The 25,730-nt window shown below is 44.3% G+C and overlaps 1 protein-coding gene across 1 annotated transcript; it reads left to right on the top strand.

The window, feature by feature from the left end:
- Positions 1-1,774: 1,774 nt before the first annotated feature.
- NRIP3 (nuclear receptor interacting protein 3) lies at positions 1,775-22,706 on the top strand. The gene is made up of 7 exons (XM_001168781.7): positions 1,775-2,014; positions 15,012-15,173; positions 15,661-15,743; positions 17,440-17,579; positions 19,164-19,216; positions 19,319-19,413; positions 19,728-22,706. Exons 1-7 carry the CDS (start codon positions 1,841-1,843, stop codon positions 19,741-19,743), a joined length of 723 nt encoding a protein of 240 aa, XP_001168781.1. The 5' UTR covers positions 1,775-1,840; the 3' UTR covers positions 19,744-22,706.
- Positions 22,707-25,730: the final 3,024 nt, after the last annotated feature.

Genomic DNA, 25,730 nt, shown 5'->3' with positions numbered 1-25,730 from the left:
GGGCATCAATGCTAAGCAAAAAATGGATTCAGTCACCTTCCTGGAGGTTGCAATCAGTGGAGGAGACAAATATTAATCCAACAACTAGTACCTCCCTACCCCTACCCCCACAGAAAGTGTCAAATGCCCAAGAGATAGATAGTATATAATTAGAGAGACTTCACTCTCTCTGGAAGGTCAGAGAAGGCTTTCCTAAAGAAATGATAATGGAGCTGAGGTCTGGAAGAAGCATAAGAGTTTCCTGAAGAGGGTAGGAGGGGGCACTGCACACAGAGGGAACAGGACAGTCAAAGGCAGGCCATTTGGCAACAGGTGACTGGAAGGAACTGGAAGAAGGCCCATGAGGCTGAAGTACAGAGTGAATATGCAGGGTCTAAGCAGACCATGCAAGAATGTGGGTTTCTCCTAAGAGCAATAGGAAGCCTTTTGAGGTGCTCTTAGCAGGGAAGTGAGATGATCACACTTATCGTTTGAGAAGATTACTCTGGCAGCACAGTGAACAACGTATTGGAATGGAACCAAGGAGCATTCAGGAGGCCAGACAGAAGGTATCAGGTATTTGCCTGTAAAATGGGGGCGATGAGAATACTATCTTACAAGCTGTTGCCAGGATCCAATGAGATACTGCATTTTAAGTGTCTAGTCTAGTACCTGGCACATAGTAAACGCTCAGTAAGCGTCGATATTGTTACTTTTATCATTGGTTCTTTGCAGAGTACACATATTTCTTATCCAGGTCTGCTCCTGTGTGATGGGGTGGAGGGAGTAGTTGTGGTTTCCAGAGTGGAAATGTGATTTGTGTCAAATCACAATGTCGAGACCAGAATCCAGGATGCCTGAAGGCCCGATTAGAATGGCTTGAAAGTATGGATTATTCAGGAAGAAAAACGGGTTCCAATCGCTCCTACTAAGGACGCTGGAGAGATGGTGAACGATCCTTTAGATGGTAAGCCCTAGCACTTATTGAGAAAAACAGGTGCTTCTTTGGTCGGAGAACAGGTGTAGGGCTCGCAGCCGCGTGCGCTCCCGCGGAGGCGGGGGACCCTCGCCACTCCCCCGCCCCACGCCCACCCGCGGGCTTCCGACTCACCTGCTCCCCCGGCTCGGAAACGCGGGCCGGGTGCCGGGCTGCAGGCAGAGGGTGCCCCAGAGAGGAGGTCCCGAAAGCCTCCTCCACACGCCTGCACCGGCTGCCCCCTCCCCAGTCACGTGGCCCGGTGGGTGGGGACCGACCTGAAGTTGGAGAAATCCCGAGCGCTCCCAACTTCGGAGGGAGTCGCCAGTCCTCCGGGCCCGGGCGGTGGACGCTGGAGCCCCGGCTGGCGGCGTGGAGGTGCGTTTCTGAGAAGCCGAGCAGCGGCGCGGGCGGCGGGACTCGAGGCATGGCCTGGCTGTCGGTGATCCCCGGGTCGGCCACGGCGTGGACAGGTGAGCAGGTACCCGCGGCCAGCGGCAGAGATGGCCGGGGCTGCCAGGGCATCGGGCCCCAGAGCCCACGCCAGTCCAGGGGATGCGGGGCCCCCACGCAGGAGGGGGCGGTTGGGTGAAGAGGCCGCGGTGGATTCTCGGACTGCCGAGTCAGTCCCACCAGCGCCGCCGCCTCCTCGCCGGCTTTGCCACCAGGTGAGCAGGGGACGCCGGACGCGGGACGTCGGACGCGGGGGAGCCGCGCGGGGCGTGGACTCTGTGCCGGCCCCGCCCCCCGCGCGCGCACTGGCTGCTCCCCGCGACGTCACGCTCGGCTATAAAAGGCGCGGCTCGGGGCCCTTGCGGCGCTGGAGGAGCTCGAGGCTGAGGCTGCCGGGGGGCCGTGGGCTACCGGGCCGCCGGCGCCTCAGCGATGTTTTACTCAGGGCTCCTCACTGAGGGCGGCCGCAAGGAGACCGACATGCGGGAGGCGGCGTCGCTGCGACAGCAGCGCCGGATGAAGCAGGCGGTGCAGTTCATCCACAAGGACTCCGCCGACCTGCTGCCCCTGGACGGCCTCAAGAAGCTGGGCTCGTCCAAGGACATGGTGAGCCCCCGCCGCCGTTCTCGCCCCGGCCCCGGCGGCTTCGCGCCCGCGGTTTTCCGAGGCCCGGCCGTTGCGGCTTTCACTGAGTCACGGCCCGGCCCGCCGCTGCCCTTGGCTCGCGGTCGCTGCGTCGCGGATTCCTCCCCTTCCAGTACCCCTGCTGCGGTTTCGGTGGGGATTCCGTCGTAGCTTTTCTAGCTTGCGCTCCCCTCGGCTGTGCCTCCTCCCTGGATGTCTCTTCTCCAGTAGAAGGAAGAGGTCCTGCCCTGCCCTCTTGCCCTCGGGTCTGCTTTCTTTTTCCTTATTCTTAATACCGAATTTTGTTCACGGGGCTTGTGCCTCCTACGCTGTGTGGCTGTTCCTATGACCCAGACAGAGGTGATTCCTAATGGCTTTCCGTGAGGGGGAAAGGAGTGGAAAGAGGGTTTTTTGACAGTTGCCAGATCCAGAGGACTTTTGTTGAATCCATTGTCCCCCTGTGCAAAACCCACTTCTCTAGTTTTGGTCCTAACTTTGACCTTCCATCCTGAGTGGGGAGAGAGAAAAGGGGCCAGATGTGAAGGTTTCCTGAACCCCCAACATCTCTTCATCATTCTCCTCTTCCAGCCCCGCCCCCATGGGGTGGGTAGAGGGAGGAAGCCAGGCTGCCGCATCTCACCGACCAGCTCATGTGTGCATTTGGAGCTGGGGTGGGTGCAGTCTTTTTTTCTAGCACAGTTGTTCCTGGCATTAAGTAGAAGCACCTCAGGACAGGGGGCCTGGGGTCAAAGATGGTACTGTCCTCTTTCTATAGAATGGGATGGATGGCTAAGGGTTACCAATATAAAGAACTGTATTTGTCATCCCTCAGCCACTGTAGCGGTCCTGGGCCAAGTTTATGTTTAACTTTGTAGTTTTATCTGGAGTTTTCTTGTAGTTTGATTGTTTTCTTGAATTTCACAATCGCTTTATTCATTTGGGTGGTAATATATGAAACACTAATTAAATGTCTTTTAACAAATGAAATAGGTGCTCTGCATAATTTTTCTAGTACTTTTTATTTTAAGCTTTTGAAATATTTAATTTTGGATGTGGTTGTCGGCCCTAGTTCACTGAAATTGCCATTTCTGGCCCCAGGAGGGCAGAGCTTCTGCATCCATTTCCTTTTTTTTTTTTTTTTTAATTTAACAGCTCTAATGATACACAGGTACATTATATTATACACAGTATAATATAATATACAAAAATTATACACAGTATAATTTTTCTCCTCCCTGCCATTAGTTACTTCTGTGCAGGGTTTGTCTACTTCAGTTACCTTGCTCTGTTTTTTTACAAGTTGTGTTTTTTTGTTTTGTTTTGCTTTTTGCACAACCCACAGGATAGTTTATCTGATTTATGCTAACCCAGAGTGATAAGTGATTGAAATGTGCTCCTGCAAAAGAGATAACTCTCTTTTCCCTTCTTTCACTTTAAAGCAATCTCGATTCATTTAACAAATCAGGTTCGAGAAGTATTCTTTCCTTCAGGCCAAATAATCCTATCCTAGTTCCTAGAATGCTCAGCAATCAATAAAGAAGGAAGTAGTATATTAAGAGAAGAATTAAAATACAGAGTTTTTAATGCTGGATTTGGTTGTCCCTCGTTGTCGAGGAGTTTCCTAGCCCTGAGAGCTACCTGAGCTTCCTTCTGCCTAGGATTTCTTATACTACTTCATGCTGTGTAAGAATTCCATCCGCTTTCCTGACTCCAGTCTGTCTCAGTTGAGTCACAAAGGGCTGACAGCATACAGCACAGGCAGCAGGCTGCAAAGAGGAAGGAGCCTCAAGAAGCGGGATATTGCCTTGAGTATGACACATACACATGACAGTTGACTGTAAGGCTCTGAATCATGGTTCATGCTTTCTGTGCCCCACCGTCATGGAGTTGATTTCCCTCTCTCACTGTTTTCACACCTGTAATGTACAAGTGATTGCACAGAACAGCCAGGTTACAGAAACCAAGGCAGACCGAGGTAGGGCTAGGAGAGCCGCAAGCGCTGGGGTGAGGCAGCATGCTTAAACTCTCTTGGAACTGTTGTTGCAGCCTTAGTACAATCTTAGAAGTGACCTTAGAAGTACATTATTATTCTTTTACTTTATAAATACATCTGGGATAGACCAGTGTTGACTCAATTTTCTCTCACTGCAAGGGAAATTTGGAGGATGCTAAAATTAATTGAATAGTTCTTACTTGGAGTAGTTTATAGTATAATCTCGATAGAAGGAGTCCAAGAAAAGGGAGAGGATAGCATCAGAGGGAGATAAGGAAGAGAGAGGAGAAATTAGTTGTTATTGACTTTTGGGTTTGTGAAGATTGTAGGTTGTTTTTCCTCATACCAGCAACCTATATTTGAATTATACCGCTGGGATTTCTGAATTATCTACCTCTTACTATGCTGTTTCTGTAATGTTCACTGCTTGATACCAGCCTGCCAGCTCTTTTAGGACTGGCAGAAGGCAACCATAGGAAATCAAAGGGGGTCATGTTCTCTTGGCCCCAGGAAAGTGCCTTTGCCTATTCCTGTGTATCTGGAGTTGGCTGATACAAAGTCTTCTGTGGAAATTATATTTTTGTCTGGCCCTTTTGCTTTTATCCTTTTATCTTGTATTGTTCATTCTGTATTAGATTAAGAACTAAAACCAGAGATATGAGTGAGTAATATTATATTTGATTTTTTTTTTTAAGAGACGGGTTCTCACTCTATTGCCCAGGCTGGAATGCAGCTGCAGCCACATCTTACTGCAGCCTCGACCTCGCAGGCTCAAGAGATCCTCCCACCTCAACCTCCTGAGTAGCTAGGATTACAGGTGCACACCACAACACCAATCTAACTTTTGTATTTTTTGTAGAGATGGGATTTTGCCATATTGCCCAGGCTGGTCTTGAACTCCTGGTCTCAAGCGATCTGCCCACTTTAGCCTCCCAAAGTGCTGGGATTACAGACATGAGCTACCACACCCAGCCCTGATTTATTTATTTTTTTTAACTCAATGAAGCTGGAGAAAAACATCTCCGTTCTTGGAAATTTGCCTATTGTAATTTATCTTGTTTTAGCTACCAGGTTCATAAAAGTTTTTCTCATTGTGCTAAGGACTTTTTAATTTTTAAAAACAGTCATGTTATGTGGTAATATGCTGTCTTTCCTAAATGATATTATACTTACCTGTATACATTAGGCCATATTCTTACTTGTCTGGCAATAGAGTTTTTCTTTCCTACATATGATTGCTTCTGATCATAGCTAAATGCTTTTTCAAAACTGACTAGAATTAGGAATGACGCTGGGGGAAAGATGGTTGAACACAGTAAAGCAAACTTACCATAAAATACCTGAACAGAATCTCTGTCTATTAGAGCAGGTCTGTGTGGTGTGCCCTATAGATTAGCTATCCGTATCACCACAAATCATGGGCTGGAGAATTTCAGAGGCTTAGAAGAGAAGCGTGAAATACCAGTATAACACCAAGATCTGGCACAAACTGAAGATTTGCAGAGTCGTGATTGCATCCTCGTAATAGCAAACATTATTTGAATACTTGCTGTGTTCAGGACACAGTCTAGGGGCTAGGACACAAATAGGAAGACAGAAAAGTTTCTCATTATAAACAGGTTTATAGGTTAGGGGGCAGGGAAGGACAGATCAGTTAATTTAATATACAAATATTTATTGAGTACCTACTACATATGTCATGCAATAATTTAAGCCTTGGAGATATAATAGTGAACCAAAACTGAGTTCCTGCCTTGACGGAACTTTCATTCTTGGAGGAGGAGGCAGAAAGTAAAATTAAGTAAATGTATATAAGGTAATAATAATAAATATTTTCTATGGAGAAAATAAATCAGGGTAAGGGGAATAGGGAAGGCAGTGACTGGGGTGGGGTGGAGTCTGGCTATTTTGTACAGGGTTGTCCGGGAAGGCCTATCTGATAAGATTACATTTGAGGAGATACTGAAGGGAATTAAGGAGCAAAGTTTCTCAGGGAAGAGTGTTCTAGGCAGAAGGAACAGCAAGTGCAAAGGACTGAGGCGTCACTGTGCTTGATATAACTGAAGAACTGTAAGAGGACCAGTGTAGCTAGATCAAAATGAGCAAGGGGAAGGGTGATAGAAGATAACATCAGAGATGTAGTAGGAGGCCATTGTGCAGGCATTTGGGTGGTTTTTAAAAATTATTTTTTATTTTTTTATTTTCCACTCTTTTCAGCGCATACCTATGCATTTGGGTTTTAACCTGAGATTGGAAACGAGTGGAATATTTTGAGCAGAGGGGTGATATGATACGACTTATTTTACAAAAAGACTACTCAGGCTACTATGTGGGTTACACTGTAAAGGGGCAAGAGTAGATGAAGCAGGAAGACTGATTAGGAAGCTATTATACAGTAGTTGAAGTGAGAGGTGATGGTACCTCAGAGCAGTGTGATAAGCTGTGAAGGAGACGAGGAAGGATCGGGTTCTGGATATATGTTGAAGGCAGAGCTGACAAATGTAATTGATGCATTGGATTAAGAGTGAAAGAGTAATCAAAGAAGACCACGAGGTTTTTAACCTAGCCATTGGAAGAACAGAATTATCACTTACTGAAGTGGATAAGACTTGCAGGGGGGAGCAGGTTGAGGATGGCAAATAAGAATGAAGAGTTTGCGGGCTGGGCGCGCTGGCTCATGCCTGTAATCCCAGCACTTTGGGAGGCCGAGGCGGGCAGGTCACGAGGTTAGGAGATCAAGACCATCCTGGCAAACACGGTGAAACCCCATCTCTACTAAAAAATACAAAAAATTAGCCAGGCCTGGTGGCGGGCACCTGTAGTCCCAGCTACTCGGGAAACTCGGGAGGCTGAGGCAGGAGAATGTTGTGAACCCAGGAGGCGGAGCTTGCAGTGAGCCGAGATCGTGCCAATGCACTCCAGCCTGGACGACAGAGCGAGCGAGACTCTGTCTCAAAAAAAAAAAAAAAAAAAAAAAAAGAATGAAGAGTTTGATTTTTGAACAAGTTTAGGGTCCCAATTAGTTACTTAAATGTAGATGCTGAATAGACAATTCTAGAAGAAGATAAGTAACAGCACCAGAAAGCCTGTGCTAGTTGCCAAGATGTAATAGTCAAATGTGCCAGAGGAGTCCAGTGGAAGAAGTGATTTCTCTAACCTGATGTGATGATAAGGATGGAGACCGGCATCTATTTACACCTTTACCATTCCCTTTGAGCCAGCTGACTGTGAGATGGTATGGAGAGAAGGCTGCCTCTAGAGTGTGCTTTGTAGAACCTCAGAGTAGGAAGAATTTTACAGGTTATCTGGTCTAATTCCTTGCCCATTTGTGAATCCTTTCTAACAAAATGCAGCCTCCATGAACAGCTGAGAAACCATTATCTCAGACTAATCCACAAAACAGATAATAATGAGGAATAGGTTGTTTGTTGGGTCATGAGCAAAGGCAAAGAAATAGAACACAGAAGGCCTGGGGCAGTGTAACAGCCTGCCTTATGTTTTTGAGCAACTGCAAACTGAAGAACAATCTGTTTGTGTTTCCATGGGGTAGAATGGGTCACGTGTTATATACTCAGCTAGTAAGCAAAGAGAAGGCACAAATATTGGTGACCTTTTGGATTTCCAAGGTCAGAGATAGAGACATGTATACTGGGCTTGACTCAGGAGTCCATGTTTATCTATAGACTGTGTATGAGGACTAAAATGGAGTAGAATGATTTCAGGCCCTTTTGGGGTAAAAGAAAAAGTGAATGGTATCCATGACCCTCGTTCTAACTAAGCTCTAGTTGTGGCTCTGTGGCTAGCTAGTGACCTTGGATTTCTCTCTTGGGAATAAATGCTACAAAGAAAGCAGACCCCTACCATTTCCTCTGTTTTCTAGTTTGGTTCATTCTGTGGACCACAGAAATCCATTAGTTTCTGTCTGGGTAGCTTGGGTAAAGGGATTGAGAGAGTGCCTTTAAAGTTCTTGCTCAAATTGTGATTCTATGGTATCCTGCACTATAGTCTGATTCCTCTCACCTCTCTTTTCTTCAAACTCTATAGTTTGGTTAGAAGAGATGTTTAAGCAGTGTGGGTGCCAGATTGAGGAACTGTAGCTATTTCACCCAGAATACAGCACTTCCCATAGTGTTCATTTCCTTTAGAAGCTCTTGATGGTGATGGAGGCAGAATATTTGAACTTGCCTGGTTAGAGTTTAGATGCCTCTAGCAGCTACATTTCAGGAAGAGTAGAGAAGCAGGGACTGCTTAGGTTAGTAGCTGCCTTGTTGAAGTTTAGCATAAAGCAGAATCCACGTCAGAAAGACGACTTAAAAATTATGTCTAAATGGCCACCAGGGTATCTGCAGCATCCATCTAGCAAATTAGTACTGTGTATCCTTTTTTCTTTCTTCTTTTTTTTTTTTTGAGATGGAGTCTCGCTCTCTCACCAGGCTGGAGTGCAGTGGTGCGATCTCAGCTCACTGCAACCTCCGCCTCCCGGGTTCAAGCGATTCTCCTCCCTCAGCCTCCCCAGTAGTTGGGATTACAGACACCCACCACCACACCTGGCTAATTTTTGTATTTTTAGTAGAGACAGGGTTTCACCACATTGGCCAGGATGGTCTTAATCTCCTGACTTCGTGATCCACCTGCCTCGGCCTCCCAAAGTGTTGGGATTACAGGCATGAGCCACTGTGCCTGGCCTCCTTTTTTCTTTTTTTGAGACAGAGTCTCACTCTGTCACCCAGGCTAAAGTGCAGTGTCGTGATCATAGCTCACTGCAGCCTTGAACTCCTGGCTTCAAGTGATCCTCCCACCTCAGCTCCCAAATAGCTGGGACTACAGGCGTGTGCCATCATGCCCAGCTAATTTTTAAATTTTTAAAATTTTTAATTAAAAAAATTGTTTTTGTAGAGACACAATTTCACTGTGTTGCTAGGTTGGTCTCAAAGTCCTGGCCTCAAGCAGTCCTGCCTCAGCCTCCCAAAGTGCTGGGATTATAGGCAAGAGCCAGTGCACCTGGTCAGTACTGTGTATCTTGAAAGACAGGACAGCCCTTGGAAAGCCAATATGTCAATAAACAAATGAGAACCACTTAACCATATTTATAAAACAGTCATAGACTGGGGATACAAATAGTACAAACTCTTTAATATACAAGTATTGAAGGGATTCTGAAAGAAAGAATTCAATGATATTAATCAAGAAAGCCTTTTTGGCTGGGTGTGATGGCCCACACCTGTAATCCCAGCACTTTGGGAGGCCAAGGCAAGTGGATCACCTGAGGTCAGGAGTTTGAGACCAGCCTGGCCAACATGGTGAAACCTCATCTCCACTAAAAAGGCAAAAATTAGCTGGGTGTGCTGCTACGCACCTGTAGTCCAGCTACTGGAGAGGCTGAGGTGAGAGAATTGCTTGAACCCAGGAGGCGGAGATTTCAGCAAGCCAAGATTGTGCCACTGCACTCCAGCCTGGGAGACAGAGTGAGACTCCATCTCAAAAAAAAAAAACAAAACGGAAAAAAAGGCTTTTTGAAGAAAGAAGGGGTAGAGATTTCTTTCAGTACTATGTCAAGAGCTGAGGATATAGCTGAAATCAAGACAGTCACGGTCCCTGCCCTTGTGCAGTTAACATGCTGGTAGGGCAGGGGTGAAATATAAACAAGTAAATACACAAAATAATTTCATATTGATAATTACTATGAAAGAAATAGTGAGATTTGTTAGTAACTAAAAAGGTGACCTACCTACTTTAAGTTGTATGGTCAAGGAAGGTATCTCTGAGGAAATGACATTTGAACAGAGACCTGGAAGATAAGAGGGACCTAATTATTAGAAATGTTAGGGGAAGAACATTTCAGGCAGAGGGGACAGCCGGTGCAAAGGGATTGGAATGGGAAAGAAATTTTGAGCAAGGAAGTGAGTGTGGATGGTGTTGAATTTGAATGAATAAAGGAAGAGTGGTTTGTATATGGAAGGAGAGGCAAGGGCCAGTTGGTACAGAGCTGTATAGAGAAGGGTAAAAAGTTTGGATTTTTTCTGAAGAACAATGGGAAGCCATTGAAGGGTTTTGAGTAAAGTACTGTATTACCTGACTTATGTTTTAAAAAGCTTACTCTGGTTTCCATGCAAAGAATGGACTGGAGAAGGGTAAAAGAAGAGGCAGAGTGCAAGTTAGGAGGCTGTGACAGTACAGATAAGAAATTATAGTGGTTTGGATTAGATTGGAAGTAGTAAAGATGGGGAGAAGCAGATCAATTCCAGGTGTGTTTCAGAGTACAATAGCACTTTTGATGGGAGGTCAGGAAATGAAAAAATCAAGAATGGATGTATGGTGGTGCCACTTACCAAGGTTGCTGGAAAGGAATTAACCCAATATGTTAAAACTGAACAAGTCTTTGGAGCTCAAACCTCCTTTATGACTGATCAAGAGAGTAAGGTTTGGAGAAAAGTAATGCTCATAGAGGTTAGTGATTTGCCCAAGCTAATATGTGACAAGTGGTAATTTGCTGAAAGCAGAAAGCCTTCATGGAGTAGTAATTAAAAAGATGAGATTGGGAAGGAGGATGAATGGTAGTGGAAGGTCTTGAATGCTAAATTGAGGATTTTTCTTTGTTACAACTAGCAAGAGAACCACTGTGGGGGAAGAGGACCATGAAAGTAATGTTAGGAGATTGGGCTTAGCAGTAACGTAAATGAAGAAGAAAATAAGAGGAGGCAGAATTTCACCCACCGAGATAGGGAATAAGGGAGAATGCGCAAGTTTGATAGAAAATATCAGTGGGATAAGTTACATTTGAAGTGCCTGTGGAATATCTAAGTAGAGAAGTTGAAAAAGGCAGTTGGATCTATGGGTCTAGAATTGAGGTGACATCTGGACATGAGATAGAGTCATCATTATAAAGGTAGTAATTTATGCAATGAAAACAGATAAAATTGCCCTGGGAGTATATGTAGAGTGACAAAGGACCAAAGATAGAGCGATGAGGAACACTAACATTTAAGAAATGAACATAGGCAAAGGAACCAGTGAGAGAGACAGGAACAGAATAAACAGGTGGTTTTAGAGGCCAGTGGAGGAGCGTTTCAGGATAAATGAAATGTTGAGTTTATTGCAGCATTGTTTCTAATGGCAAACATATGAAAATAATCTAAATGCCCATTAGTAAATAGTTAAGGTATGTTTATACCACAAACTTGTCTGTCAAGGATGTGCTATTTTAAAATGCAGAAAGTAGGGCAGACATAAGAAAATAGATGCTAAGCTGGTTATAAGATAACCTGGCATTATACCTGCCTAAGTTACATTGTGTGTGTGCACATGCTTTAGTTTTTGCATCTGGCAGACACTGTTAGTTGGCTAAATTATCACCCATCCTTAGCCCTTTTCTATATGCTGAACTCCTCTATAGAGATTATAAAACCTAAATTCTCTCCCAATGTCTGTTAGAGCTAGGAGTGGCCATATGAGTTCTGACCAAGAAGATATGGGCAAAAAACTGCTGAAGGAACTTCTGGGAAAGCTTTTCCTTTTCTGATAAAAGCAATTGATGGTGTTAGTGTAGTCCCTCCTCCTTCCTCATTTCTTGAATGTGGATATAATGCCTGGAGCTGGGGTATTCATCTGTGACCATGAAGGAATGTCCAAGAGAATTAACAGAGTCAATAGCCCTGAAGTTGTTAAGCTGCTGAGTTAGTATCAGCAGCTTCTATGTCTAGACTTCTTGTTATGTCAGAAAAATAAATCTCCATTTAAACTACTGTAAGTTGGCTTTTCTTGTGGCTGAACTCTTTTCTGCTACATGGGGTATATTTTTATTTAAAATTTTTAAAAATGTAAATAATTTAAAACTTTTAAAAATTTAAAGCTGTTGCTTGTGTTAGGGATCTCCATATCTCCAAGTAAATGGTGATACTGCTATTTCTTAATTAACTGTTTTCATCACTATCTATCTAGTCTTACTTTTTTTTTTTTTTTTTTTTTGAGGCAGGGTCTCGCTTTGTTGCCCAGGCTGGAGTGCAGTGGTGTGATCTTGGCTCACTACCACCTCCACCTTCTAGGCTCAAATTAGTCTCCTACCTCAGCCTCCCAGGTAGCTGGGGCTACAGGTGTGCACTACCATGCCTGGCTAATTTTTGTATTTTTTGTAGAGGCAGAATTTCACCATGTTGCCCAGTCTGGTCTTGAACTCCTGGGCTCAAGCAATCCGCCCGCCTTGGCCTCCCAAAGTGCTGGGATTACAGGTGTGAGCCACCGCACCTGGACAGAAAATGCTTTTATATATTAAATGAAAATAGAAAATTTCAGAACAGTTTTATAGTATAGTTAGTCTTTTATATATTTATAAATGTATTAATATTTTTTGAAAGATATATTTCTAAATTTAATGGTCATTATTTGTTGGGAGTGGGACTGAGAAGGGTTTGAGAGATTGGGGAGGTTTTTGCTTTTAATTTTATTTATTTATGTATTTGTTCATTTATTTATTGTTTTGAGATAAAGTCTTGCTCTGTTGCCCAGGCTGGAGTGCAGTGGTGCGATCTAGGCTCACTGCAACCTCGGCCTCCTGGGTTCAAGCAATTCTCCTGTCTCACCCTCTCTAGTAGCTGGGATTAAAGGTGCATGCCACCATGCCTGGCCAATTTTTGTATTTTTTCTTTTAGTAGAGACGGGGTTTTGCCATGTTGGACAGGCTGGTCTCGAACTCCTGAGCTCAAGAGATCCGCCTGCCTCGGCCTTCCAAAGTGTTGGGATTACAGGCGTGAGCCACCGTGCCTGGCCTTTGCTTTTTATTTTATATATTTCAGTGATACTTAAGTATTTTACATTGAGCATGTGTTTGAACCTTTTTTGGTTACTAAAGAACAAGTAAAGGAATAGTCAGCAGGGCCAAATGCACTAGAAAAGTCTGGTAAAATTAAGGCTGAAAATGTCTATTGTATTTGGAAATCAGAGGTAATTATTGGTATGGGATAAGAAGTGATCTCAGTGAAGAAAATATGGGATATCAGAAAATAGATGTCATGGTTTAGTCTTTTTTTTAAAAGACCATTCCAGATAAGGAGGGTGATTAAAGGAGGCTGTAGAGTAAAGGCAGCAGGATCTGACATTTTGTGGAGGAGTTTTCTCCCCAATATCTAGGAACTTTTAGTATGTTTTATAACTTTTGGAAGAAGAATCCAGTAGAAAGAGAGGAAAATACAGAAAAGGGATGAATTCAAGCATAATGATTTCAGAACTTCCCTCGTTTGTCTCATCTGTCCACTAATGATTAGGTTCCTTTGCAAGATTAAGAACCAGATAAAGTGTTTAGCAAGACCAATGTAGGAAGACATCCCCAAACTTTAGGTAAGAGGGCTTTGTTTAGGTGGTCTTTGAAACTCCTTCCAATCTTCACTTCTACAAGTCCAGTTTTATCTGAGTTGGTCCTGGTAATCATGGATGTAACAGAAACAAACACCCTGCTTTAGTATGGCTTGAGCTAGGAATCCATTCTTATTGGTGAGAGAGATTCGAATGAAACATTTTCATTTCTTTTGAGAAGCAAAGCATTATCCCAGTGTTGCATCACAAAATCTGACAGAGTTAGCACTTCCTCTAGCTCCTAGTCAAGCTAAGAAGCTCTCATTTTCTTTACAAGTGCCTCTCCCTCCACTTTTCCCAAAGATACCAATTTAGAATGTGCTTTGCCAAGAATCAGTGTATTTTGGGAATCCATTTCTTCATCTCACTAGGGTTACAATGAGTCATGGCTGTGACTGCATTCTTCCTTAGGAATCTGAAAGGTGGCAGATACACTGAAGACCTCCAGTGCCAGCCCCTCCCCTTGAAAGGTTCTAGGCTCTGGGCTTCTAAGAGTGACTTCCTTCCCCATAGAATGAGAGTGTCATCTGGTATATGTTAGATAGAAACTTGGGGTGAAACACTCTCCTTTGAGGGATTTTAGGTTAAACACTCTCCTTTGAGGGATTTTAAATGGTATTGTAGCCGGGACATAAGATATTTGTGTATACAAATTTCTCCAGTCAAAGGATTTCTTTTCAAGAGATATCTTAAACTTTCTGGAGGCCACTTTGAATAGAAACAGTGGAGCATGATTATATCTGCCCTAGGAACTCTCCTAAGCTCTATCAAAGTGTAGACTTAAACTCACACTTCTCATTCTGCTTCTTAACATTAGGCATCCTGGCATGCATATAAGGTCTAATTAAGTCCCCTGCTTCTTGGTCAGTGTCTTTCCCCTTCATACCTCCACTTTTTGGGCCATTGAAGGGAAGGGAAATGGATGACAAGATAGGGCAGGAGAAACCAGTGTTTTGAGGTCCAGGGGATGCCAGCATCGATGATTCTTGTGTGTTCTGTCAGGTTTCAAAGTGTGTCTGCTGAGAGGCTTGCTCAGCAAGTGTGAATTCCTGTCTTTTCACCCTATCCACCCATGGGTGACTCAGTCCACAGGACAGCCAGCCACTAAGGCTTCTGCAGGCTGCATCTGAAAGATAAGAGAGTGAGACTTGACACAGAAGTAGGCAGAGCTTCTGAATACCTGTGTTAGCTAAGTTTCTTCAGCCTATGAAAATGAGCTGCCCTTTCTATAAGGCAGTGATTTGCTGTCACCTAGGAAGATACAGAGATTACTTACTTTAGACTAAGACCACTTTTCCCTTGAAATGCTCTTGTAAGGGGAAGAAAGGTAGCAGGCCTAGGTTAGTCCAAATCACAAGGGTTCTCAGTTCTCTTAAGCCCTAGAATATTTATCAGCCCTCTCCACATTTCCCAGTGTCATATCTTGCATATTCATTCATTCAGGGTGGCCTACTGCAAATTGGTTTATGGTACCTGCTCTGACAATACCAGTGAAGTCCTCACTTGAAGGAAGTATAAATAAGAAGCAAAGATAGAGCTCAGTTATGGGAGGCTCCTTCATTATTTTTATGGCACCTGGGGGACAATGGGAAAGAGGGATGTGGCCTGTCACTAAGAAGTCTCTGCTTTCTATCCCTCAAGCAACCTCATAATATTCTGCAGAGGCGCCTCATGGAAACCAACCTGTCTAAGCTCCGAAGCGGCCGTGTCCCTTGGGCCTCTAAGACGAACAAACTCAATCAGGCTAAGTCTGAGGGGCTAAAGAAGTCTGAGGAGGATGACATGATTTTGGTTTCTTGCCAGGTAATGTTCTGAGAACAGCTTTTCCAGGGTTTTCTGCAAAGTAGGATGTGGGGCCCTCTCCTCCTGACTTTATAGAGTGTGGGTCTCATGGAATTCATAAGTGAGTTTTAAAAGGGGCACTCCATGCAACACTGGAAGTGTATGCAACATTTTGTAAGCATGTGCATCTTTATGGGAAGAAGGAACAAAGCTTTCATCAGATTTACAAATGGGTATGTGATTTTTTTAAAAAAGATTAAGAGCTATTTGGTGTATAGCATGAAACACCTAGAGTTTTTGGGGGATCTTCTGTCAGCTCTGGATTCAGCAGGAACAAGAGCCAGTCAAAGGCAGACTTAGCAGTGGGTAAAGATGGGACACTATAGCCCATAATTGGGAGGATGCTCTCCAACCCTGCCTTTCATATGACATCTGCTGCTTGCTGTCTGCATCTCCTTTCCCTTTTGCTTCTCTGGCTCTTATTGAACAGTACATTTCCTCCCCACAGTGTGCTGGAAAGGATGTGAAAGCCTTGGTTGACACAGGTTGCCTATATAATCTCATCTCTTTGGCCTGTGTGGACAGATTGGGGTAAGTAGCCACTTGTGCTGAGTGGAACTTAGATGTGACTGTACTCTTCGCTTGACTCTATTTTATGGTTAGAGATGGTGAGGGTCTCTACAGCAGCTCAAAGAGAAGTATGCAGAGTTCAGATCTCAGCTGGAACCAGAATCCTTAGTAGAGGGGAGGAGTAGTGGGTTATCCGGCAAGTGGGAGAAATCAGTGAGCAGGGAAACCTTTGGCTTTCTGTTAACTCACCCTATTAAGTTTTGAGCAAAGACTTCTAAACTTGAATGAGAGAGCCTGAGACCTCTGGCTCATTGTGTGCCCTGCCCTGATCCACTAGATAGCAAATTAAAAAGAGCTGTCCTGTTGGTATACTCCATCCAGATGAGTAAAAGTAGGGATGTGGTGGGGCTTAGCTTACTCAGAGTCTTTCTGGAGGATGCATTGCAGGTCCCCAAGAAACATCCATCAGAACTGAGAATAGGACTGCAGCTGCTACTGGGCCTGGGCCATCATAAGGGTAATTAGCCAGTAGTTTCTTTTGTTTGTTTTGTGTGGCGGAGCCTCACTGTGTTGCCCAGGCTGGAGTGCAGTGGTGCAATCTCAGCTCACTGCAACCTCCGCCTCCTGGGCTCAAGTGATCCTCCTGCCTCAGCCTCCCGAGTAACTGGGACTACGTGTGCGCCACTATGCCTAGCTAATTTTTTGTATTTTTTGTAGAGAGGGGGTTTTGCCATGTTGCCCAGGATGGTTTTCAACTCCTGGGCTCAAGCAATCTGCCCGCTTCAGCCTCCCAAAGTGCTAGCATTACAGGCGTGAGCCACTGCACCCAGCCCTGAGCTTTTTGTGTGGTAAAAATATAAAGTATAGTGCAACATGATGGTTCCAGAAAGACTAACAATGTCCTGGTGCATAATTAGGCAGCAGACTGCCATGATTCCAGAGGAATTAATAACCATCTGTAAAACTGCAATTATTTTTCTTTTGGATGGGCTATAACACCAAAAGAGAGGAAATAGAGGAAAGCAGAAGTATTGGCACAGAAAGTCCATAATTAAGTATTTATCCACCAACCCATAATAGCTCGGGTGCTAGCTATTCCAATCAGCTTATGTAACATGTGAAACCTTGGTACTGTTTCTTTCCTTCCTCCCCTGCACAGACAAGTTAAATTAACAAGGATTTTCTCCATGATATTCCTTGCTGATATGAATATCAGTGCACTTACCAAATAAGTACTTGCCTCCATTAACATTATAGTCTAAGACAGACTGATGAAGACAGAGTGAAATAGAAAGGACAATGAGAAAATTACACATTGAACAAAGCACCTTATAAAATTAGGATTAATCTGACCTCTAGTATCTGTTACTCACAGATGGGTAAAAGGATGTGTCAACTCAATTGCCTCACACAATAGTGGGGACAGTAGGATACAGAATAGGATTCTCTGAATATATCAGTTCCCCTCTCTTCACCAATACACATAAGTGATGTAAGGTTTTTGAGAACGGGAGATGAGTCTTTAGTGTTTTTATATCCCCCTGGCATGTTTAGGACAAAGTGCTGGAACAACATATGTAGGATGGCTAGCACTTTTCTGTAGATTAATCCCAGGAGATCCCTGGAGAATTCCAATTGTAGGTCAGAAGGTAGGCATTGCAGGATTCTACCAGGAATCTCTGTCAAGGGGATTTTGGTATCTTCCTCTTTGGTACAGACTCAAGGAGCATGTCAGATCCCACAAGCATGAAGGAGAAAAGCTTTCTCTACCCCGGCATCTCAAAGTAGTGGGCCAGATTGAGCACCTAGTGATCACACTGGGCTCCCTCCGCCTGGACTGCCCAGCAGCTGTGGTTGGTAAGCAGAATTGAGGGCTGGACCTATGGACCCTAACGGAAACCCTCTCCCTACCCCCAACAAAACCTCATGTCATCTCATGCCTGTAAATATTGACTTTTTCAAAATGGTTCCCATTTTTCTGTACTGTAGACCTTGTCCCAATTTTTGTTCTCCAAAGTAATAGATGGGCCCTGAGCTACATTCAAGACATGTTGAGAATCAATCAGTAAAACAAATGTGGAGGTCAGATAAAAAAAAATTCGGCCAGGTGCGGTGGCTCATGCCTGTAATCCCAGCACTTTGGGAGGCCGAGGCGGGCGGATCACGAGGTCAGGAGGTCGAGACCATCCTAGCTAACACGGTGAAACCCCGTCTCTACTAAAAATACAAAAAATTAGCCAGGCGTGGTGGTGGGCGCCTGTAGTCCCAGCTACTCGGGAGGCTAAGGCAGGAGAATGGTGTGAACCTGGGAGGCGGAGCTTGCAGTGAGCTGAGATCGCGCCACTGCACTCCAGCCTGGGCGACAGAGCAAGACTCCGTCTCAAAAAAAAAAAAAAAAAAAATTCAAGGAGCAAGAGGCCGGGCGCAGTGGCTCACGCCTGTAATCCCAGCACTTTGGGGGGCCAAGGCGGGCAGATCACCTGAGGTTGGGAGTTCGAGAGCAGCCTGACCAACATGGAGAAACCCCGTCTGTACTAAAAATAAAAAATTAGCCGGGACTGGTGGCGCATACCTTTAATCCCAGCTACTTGGGAGGCTGAGGTAGGAGAGTCGCTTGGACCCGAGAGGCAGAGCTTGCAGTGAGCAGAGATCGCGCCATTGCACTCCAGCCTGGGCAACAAGAGCGAAACTCCGTCTCAAAAGAAAGAAAAAAAAAAAGGAGCAAGAAAACACATTTTTATGTACAGGTGAAAATGTCCCTTGAGAGCTTTCCATGAACTAGTTAGAGACAGAGAGCAACTTACTCACTCCTTTGCCATAAATCCCTTGATAATTTCCCACCAGTTTCCACACTTCTCTACATTTTACTCTTGACTACTCCAAGTTCTTGGTTTTTGTGTAAAGGCCTTTGTCCTTTAGAGTAAAAAAGACCTGGGTTTGAATCTTGGCTCTATTGCCTTGTAAGTTTAATGATCTAGGAAAATTACTTAATATAACACATGCTCGGCCAGGCGCGGTGGCTCATGCCTGTAATCCCAACACTTTGGGAGGCTGAGGCGGGTGGATCTCCTGAGGTCAGTTCGAGAGAAGCCTGGCCAACATGGCGAAACCCTGTCTCTACTAAAAATACACAAATTAGCCAAGTGTGGTGGTGGGTGCTGGTAATCCCAGCTACTCCAGAGGCTGAGGCAGGAGAATTGCTTGAACCTGAGAGGCAGAGGTTGCAGTGAGCCGAGATTGCGCCACTGCACTCCAGCCTGGGCAACAAGAGCGAAACTCCATCTCAAAAAATAAAAAAAATAATAAAATAAAAATAACGCATGCTCAATATATGTTTATTGGATGTTATTGGATGGATGGGTGGAACCTAATAGTGATTAGGCCAACTTCTAAGCAAGCATGGAAATGGCTAAATCTTAATCATTTTTTTGTTTTTATTAGATGACAATGAGAAAAACTTGTCCCTTGGTCTACAGACTCTCCGATCTCTGAAGGTAAGATTGACTCCACTTACCCCTTGATACTTCCTCTCTGAGGCAGGTATCCTCTTACACAGGAACTCATAGTGGTATCACTGACAAGTTACCTGTTTTCAGTGCATCATAAACTTGGATAAGCACCGGCTGATCATGGGGAAGACAGACAAGGAAGAAATCCCTTTTGTGGAGACAGTCTCTTTGAATGAAGACAAGTGAGTGCCCAAATGGGTCAGATCAAGTCACATCCATTTGTCATCAGCTGCGAGCAGGGTGGTGGTGGTTCTCAGACAGGACATGGGGTTGTATCCTGTCTTTGGCTTTCAATTATACTACAAATCCACCCTTCCCCACACCCAGAGTTCATCACCCCACAAAACTCTGTAGTGCACACATCAGAATGAGCAATGGTGATGCCACACAGAGTGGTAGGGAAATGACTAGCTTTGAAAGCAAAATTTTACTTGCCTTCAGCTTAACTTTTTTTGAATTTGGCATTATTTCTCCTGATATTTATTTCTCATTTCAGCACTTCAGAAGCATAACTACAGCCTGCAGCATGTCTGCACGTGTGCATACACACCGGGTTGACAGATTGAGAAAACTGGGTTTGAACCAAATGCCGTAGTGACTTGCTGTGGACCAAGTCCTTCCATCTAATAGAAGCCCCAGGGGCTCCTTCCCATTCAGACCTCTCTAGACTATAGTCTATGCTTAGAGATCTTGTCTGGTTATGGCCATTGTTTTTTACTACTTTGATCACTTAACTTATAGACCTTTTTTGACACTGCCAGTCTCACTTGTGGCCTATTTCTCTGCTTCTTCCAGGAATTTGCTTTTATTAGTCAAGTATAGGGGCTGCCAGGTTCTGTGTCTCCATAGATATATGTGCTTCTTTTCCTATAGCTAAATGTATAATAAACAGGAACCTGACCTTTACCTCCTTTCAGCTGTTTCAAACAGGTGCCAGGATACCTATGTCTTAGAATTAGAGTTTCTTCAAATTGATTCATTGATTTCTCAAGTATGGATTATGTGAAAGAGCCCAGGGACATCATCCATTACAGTTTAACTTTCATTTAAAGGTCCAGAGAGGCAAGTGAATTGTCTAAGTTCATATATTAGGTCAGTGACTGAAGGGACCAAGAACACAGACCTGATTTCCAAGCCAAGACTCCCATGCTGCTGCATTTGTATTCAAGCCTTTAACAGGAGGGCAAAGAGGTGAGAATGTGTTTAAAAAAAAAAAAAAAAAGGCAGAGCATGGGAGGAATATTCTCTGGAGATGGATGCTAGGATGATTTGGGTAGCTCTCCCTCCTGTGTGCCAAGCCCACTAAAAGTTCCTTGCCCCAAACTGTCACATTTAGGCCCTCATCTTGGTGCCTAAAAACGAGCGTACAAAGATGAATGAAATGGTTTCTCACTGTGAACCTCTTGGAGGAAAGGAGGAACCACAGACAGAGGAATATTAATCCCTCTCTGATATGGAATTGAAGGCTTAAGTAAATCAGAGTGTCACTGTCAGACATTGATTACTCCCAAGATCCGATCAGCATTTCTGCCCATCCTATTATGTGTCTGTCAAGGACTGAAGTAGCTGGAAACCAGGAGTAGAGAAAGATGGGGGAAAAAAAAGAGCAAGGCCAGAATAGAAGGGAGTAGACTGAGTAGAATCAATTGGTGGAGAGGCCTATCTAGATAAACCTTTCTGGGAGGCAGGGAATGACATTTTCAGGCAGGGAATTGAGATGTTCAGTTCTGTCCTGATACAAGGAAAGAGGCAGAGCAGGAGCCGGCAATGTTAAGGACAACTTTTTATAACTGCCCAGTATTTCCTGACCCCTGTCAAAGGTTGGGGAGAATACAAGGTTTCTTGAAGCTTTTTGACTGGGGTGTCACATTAGGCACACAGGTGTCTATAATGGAATCTCCCCTTCAGTTTGGTCATAGAAGTGCTTGGACAAGTCAGAAAAATAGCTAGCTGTGGGTATCCCTTTAAGATATTCCCAAGTCTACCCTGTGTCATAGCAGTAGTTCTCAGAGTGTTTGTTTAAAGGATCCCACTTTGAACTTTGCCAAGTACTACCAACTACCTTGTCTGGTGTTCAGCAACTGCCCCTACTGAACAGCCCTTTGGAACTCTGAATGATTTGGGCCTCACAGAAGCTCCCTAAAGCCTAGGAACTTGGTGACTATCATTTGAACAACTAGGCAGCCATACTGCAGTCAGTTGTCATGGGGTCATTCCCTAGGCCCCCTTCCTATCAGCCTCTACCTAAAGAAGCTAGATAGGAAGCTAAGCACAGCCATGGTTGGGAGGCTACATCTAAAGCTCATGAGGGGTGATCCCGGGGTTACCAGCCTTCAGCACTCCCTCTAGCAACACCCCATTCTCTTACCTAGCGGGGATTTGTACCTTTCCACTGAGGCCTCTCCATGCTCCTTCCCTACCTTTCATGGCAATACTTTGGCCTGCCTCTTATCCTGGTACTAAGTTGAAGTAAAGCTCACCCTTTACTTCCCTACTTGAAAGTTCTACTCTGAGCCTTGACTCTTAGCCACAGTGAGGCATGTTGAAGGTTCCTGCTGGTTTATTCTTTTTTTTTTTTTTTTTTTAGACAGAGTCTCACTCTGTTGCCCAGGCTGGAGTGCAGTGGCACGATCTCGGTTCACTGCAAGCTCCGCCTCCCGGGTTCATGCCATTCTCCTGCCTCAGCCTCCCAAGTAGCTGGGACTACAGGCGCCTGCCACCACGCCTGGCTAATTTTTTGTATTTTTAGTAGAGACGGGTTTCACCGTGTTAGCTAGGATGGTCTTGATCTCCTGACCTTGTGGTCCGCCCACCTCAGCCTCCCAAAGTGCTGGGATTACAGGCGTGACCACCGCACCCGGCCTTCATTCACTTTCTTTAAATGCCTCCAAGTTGATTATTCTCCTAGCTCATATCTCCTTGATGTGCATGAGGGAGCACTGGGTCTAATTTTTGGGGGCTGAGAAGGTAAGAAGGTGAGGTCAGTTTTTCCCAGGAGTCCTAAAAAATTCTGGTACCTTACATTGAGGGTGTGGGAGAAAGGGTGTCATAGTTCTGAAAATAGGCAGTAGCATGAAGCACCAGACCTGTCTCATTCCTTATTAGATGTCTATCCCAAATAACAGAGTTTGAAAAATACTGGTTTTATCATTTGATATTTCCATGCCTGACTCGGGAAAATAACATTTTCTGACTTTTTTCTATTTTCTTGCCCTGCACAGACCCTACCTGGTACAATTTTCTATTTCTTAGCTCAAAGTGTCTATACAATGGGTTGCCTGGTATGTCAGCTGCCCTCACTCTTGTGTAATAGAAATATATTGCCAGGCTGGGGACGTGGAGGAGACGAACTGGATTCCTCCCTCCTTCTGTTGCCAGGCCTCTCTGCATTGGCACTTTATCCTTTCAGTGTTTCTGGCTGTGTTGGTTTCATTTGTGAGACTGATGTAACAATAAAGTGAAATCTTCCCCTCTGTGTGCTTGTCTGACAAAGTCTTTGTGTCAGGGCCCCAGTCTGGAAAGTCGGGGAGACTAGGTAAAGTCTAATTGCATCAGCATTTTTCTCTTAGGGTCTCCTGTTCCCCCATTGCTACTGGCCCTTCAGGTGTCTCTTATTGACTGTATGTCGAGCACATTAGCAAACCTCACTGAGCTTGGTTTTGTAATCTATAAAACAGAAGTAATAAAAGTGCTTACCTCACAGTGTCAAATAAGAAAATCCATATAGAGTGGTTGGCATATGGTAGTCACTCAGAACTTCATATACGGGAACAATCTTTTATGGTGGACCTGTCAGCAGTCCGAGAGAACACTTCTAGAAAAGGAAATATAGCTGGACGTGGTGGCTCACACCTGTAATCCCAGCACTCTGGAAGGCTGAGGCTGGAGGATTACTTGAGCCCAGGAGTTCAAGACCAGCCTGGACCACATAGCAAGACCCCCTTCTCTACAATTTTTTTTTTTAATTAGCCGGGAGTGGTGGCATGCACCTGTAGTCCCAGCTACTTGAGAGACTGAGGCAGGAGGATCACTTGAAGCCGGGAGGTCTAGGCTGCAGTGAGCCATGATTGAGCCACTGTACTCCAGCCTGGGCGACAGGGCAAGACCCTGTCTCAAACAAAAAAAAAAAAAAAAAAAAAAAGGAAATATTTAGTTCAAACAGGAGAGGTTTGGGAAGGGAAAGAGTTGAATGAACCTTAATATATAGTTAAAGTCATTGTCCAAATGGCATATCAAATAAATGTATTTTCAAGATGATGGAAACTTACCTTTTAAGTATTGATGTTTTTAATATGACTTAAACAGCATGGTTAAATAGTCAACAAGCAACACGCTTTCATTATGACAATGATTATCACCATCTAGAATTATGGTTTTACTACTACTCAAGATACTTCCATTCCACCTCAAAATATTTTGTTTTGTTTTTGTCAATTTATTCTGATGATAAAAAATGTCAAGTGGTTCACCTGCCTGGTCCTTAAGCAATGAATGACAGAATCAATATTCATAATAATCTCAAAAGAATAAAACCAACAAATTAAAATTTACACAGTTAAGAATGTATATTGTTGGCCAAGCACGGTGGCTCACGCCTGTAATCCCAGCACTTCGGGAGGCCGAGATGGGTGTATCACAAGGTCAGGAGATGGAGACCATCCTGGCTAACACAGTGAAACCCTGTCTCTACTAAAAATACAAAAAATTAGCTGGGAGTGGTGGTGGGCACCTGTAGTCCCAGCTACTCAGGAGGCTGATGCAGGAGAATGGCATGAACTCGGGAGGTGGAGCTTGCAGTGAGCCGCGATCACGCCACTGCACTCCAGCCTGGGCAACAGAGCGAGACTCTGTCTCAAAAAAATATATATATATATTGTTACCTTCATTTTTAAATATTTATTGCACTTGCATAGTGGGGGAGAACTTGGATTAACAGAAATTCACATTAAGATGATACTGATGTTTTAGTTGATTATACATTGCATGTAGAAATATTAAGGACTCTGTGTATAGGAGATGTCATTTGTAAGGCAGGGACATGTATACAATGTGTGGCACATCCAGAAAAACACAATGGTAGTGCGATTATTGTCTTCAGAGTTGTCATGTGGAAGGTGTTTTTTTTTTTTTCTGGTACCAGAAGGCAAGCATTTCTAACAGATGGAGGTAGCAGAGAGGTATATCTTGATTCAATTGGAGGAAAGCATTTACTGTAAACCAGGGACTATGCTATCCCCTGCAAAGAAGGTAGTATTGTTCAGTTTTACAGAAAAGAAACCTAAGGCTCAGAATAGTATAAAGATACAACTATTGAGCACAATTATTATTTTAACAGTATCTTCATGACATTTAATATTGAGCACATCCCAGCACTTTGGGAGTCCAAGGTGGGAGGTTCACTTGAAGCCAGGAGTTCGAGACCAGCCTGGGAAACATAATGAGACCCTATCTTTACAAAAAAATTAAAAATTAGCTGGGCACAGTGGTGCATGCCTGTAGTCCCAGCTACTTCAGAGGCTAAGGCAGGGGGATCCCTTGAGCCCAGGAGCTCAGAGGCTGCAGTGAGCTATGATGACACCACTGCACCCCAGCCTGGGCATAATTTCTCATGCCAAATTCTTTGACTCTAGGACATCTTTATTAAAATGGCATTGTCAATCAAATGTAGCTTCTTGTTGACTCACACATTATGGCTTGTTTGAAGGGTTGCAGGCTGCTGTTCTCAAGAGCAGAGACAAACTAGTCTGTGTGTTATTGCTTAGACTCGTCTGTCAGCTGCTGCTTCAAACTTCTATTATCAATGCATCCTGAGCTATAATACAGTGTTGTCTTATTTCATACTCACCTGTCTGGCCAGTGACCTACTGGAGGCTGTTTCTCACATGGTGTCAAGTACAAGTACATGGACATTGTGACAACTGTTTTCTCAGAGACCTTTTTATTGAAGGGTTGTGGTATGTTCCTTTTTTTTTTTTTGAGATGGGTTCTCACTTTACCACCCAGACTGGATTGCAGTGGTGCGATCTCGGCTCACTGCAACTGCCGACTCCTGGGTTCAAGCGATTCTCTTGCCTCAGCCTCCCAAGTAGCTGGGACTACATATGCCCGCCACCACACCTGGCTAATTTTTGTATTTTTAGTAGAGACAGGGTTTCACCATGTTGGCCAGGCTGGTCTCCAACTCCTTACCTCAAGTGATCCTCCTGCCTCAGCCTCCCAAAGTGCTGAGATTACAGGCGTGAGCCACCGCCTGACCAGTATGTTCTGAAAGACTCATGCCACCAGGTGCCTGACCAGATGGACAAAAAGCTGGGTCTTTACCTGCTTTTAAATAGTGACTTGTCCAAAGGTTCTAGCAGCCTGATGGCTATAGGCCTTATTCTTTCTTTCTAGTACCTTTTTTACATTCTTTTCTGGACCTATGCCTCTTCCAGAAAATCCCAGCCACCATAATCAGAGAGGGGACTTCAGTCCTGGTATTGCTTTTACTGGAGCCAGA

The sequence above is a fragment of the Pan troglodytes genome, chromosome 9, assembly GCF_028858775.2.
Source record: "Pan troglodytes isolate AG18354 chromosome 9, NHGRI_mPanTro3-v2.0_pri, whole genome shotgun sequence".
Classification (NCBI taxonomy): Eukaryota; Metazoa; Chordata; class Mammalia; order Primates; family Hominidae; genus Pan; species Pan troglodytes.
The sequence above is the reverse complement of the archived record's forward strand: the minus strand, read 5'-3'. Positions and strand labels throughout refer to the sequence as shown.

Bases quoted from the DNA above. Each gene is read 5' to 3' on its own strand.
- NRIP3 (XM_001168781.7), top strand. From the start codon at position 1,841: ATGTTTTACTCAGGGCTCCTCACTGAGGGCGGCCGCAAGGAGACCGAC. The intron at 15,174-15,660 runs GTAATGTTCTGA...TCCTCCCCACAG, and splicing joins TGATTTTGGTTTCTTGCCAG to TGTGCTGGAAAGGATGTGAA. The intron at 17,580-19,163 runs GTAAGCAGAATT...TGTTTTTATTAG, and splicing joins CTGCCCAGCAGCTGTGGTTG to ATGACAATGAGAAAAACTTG.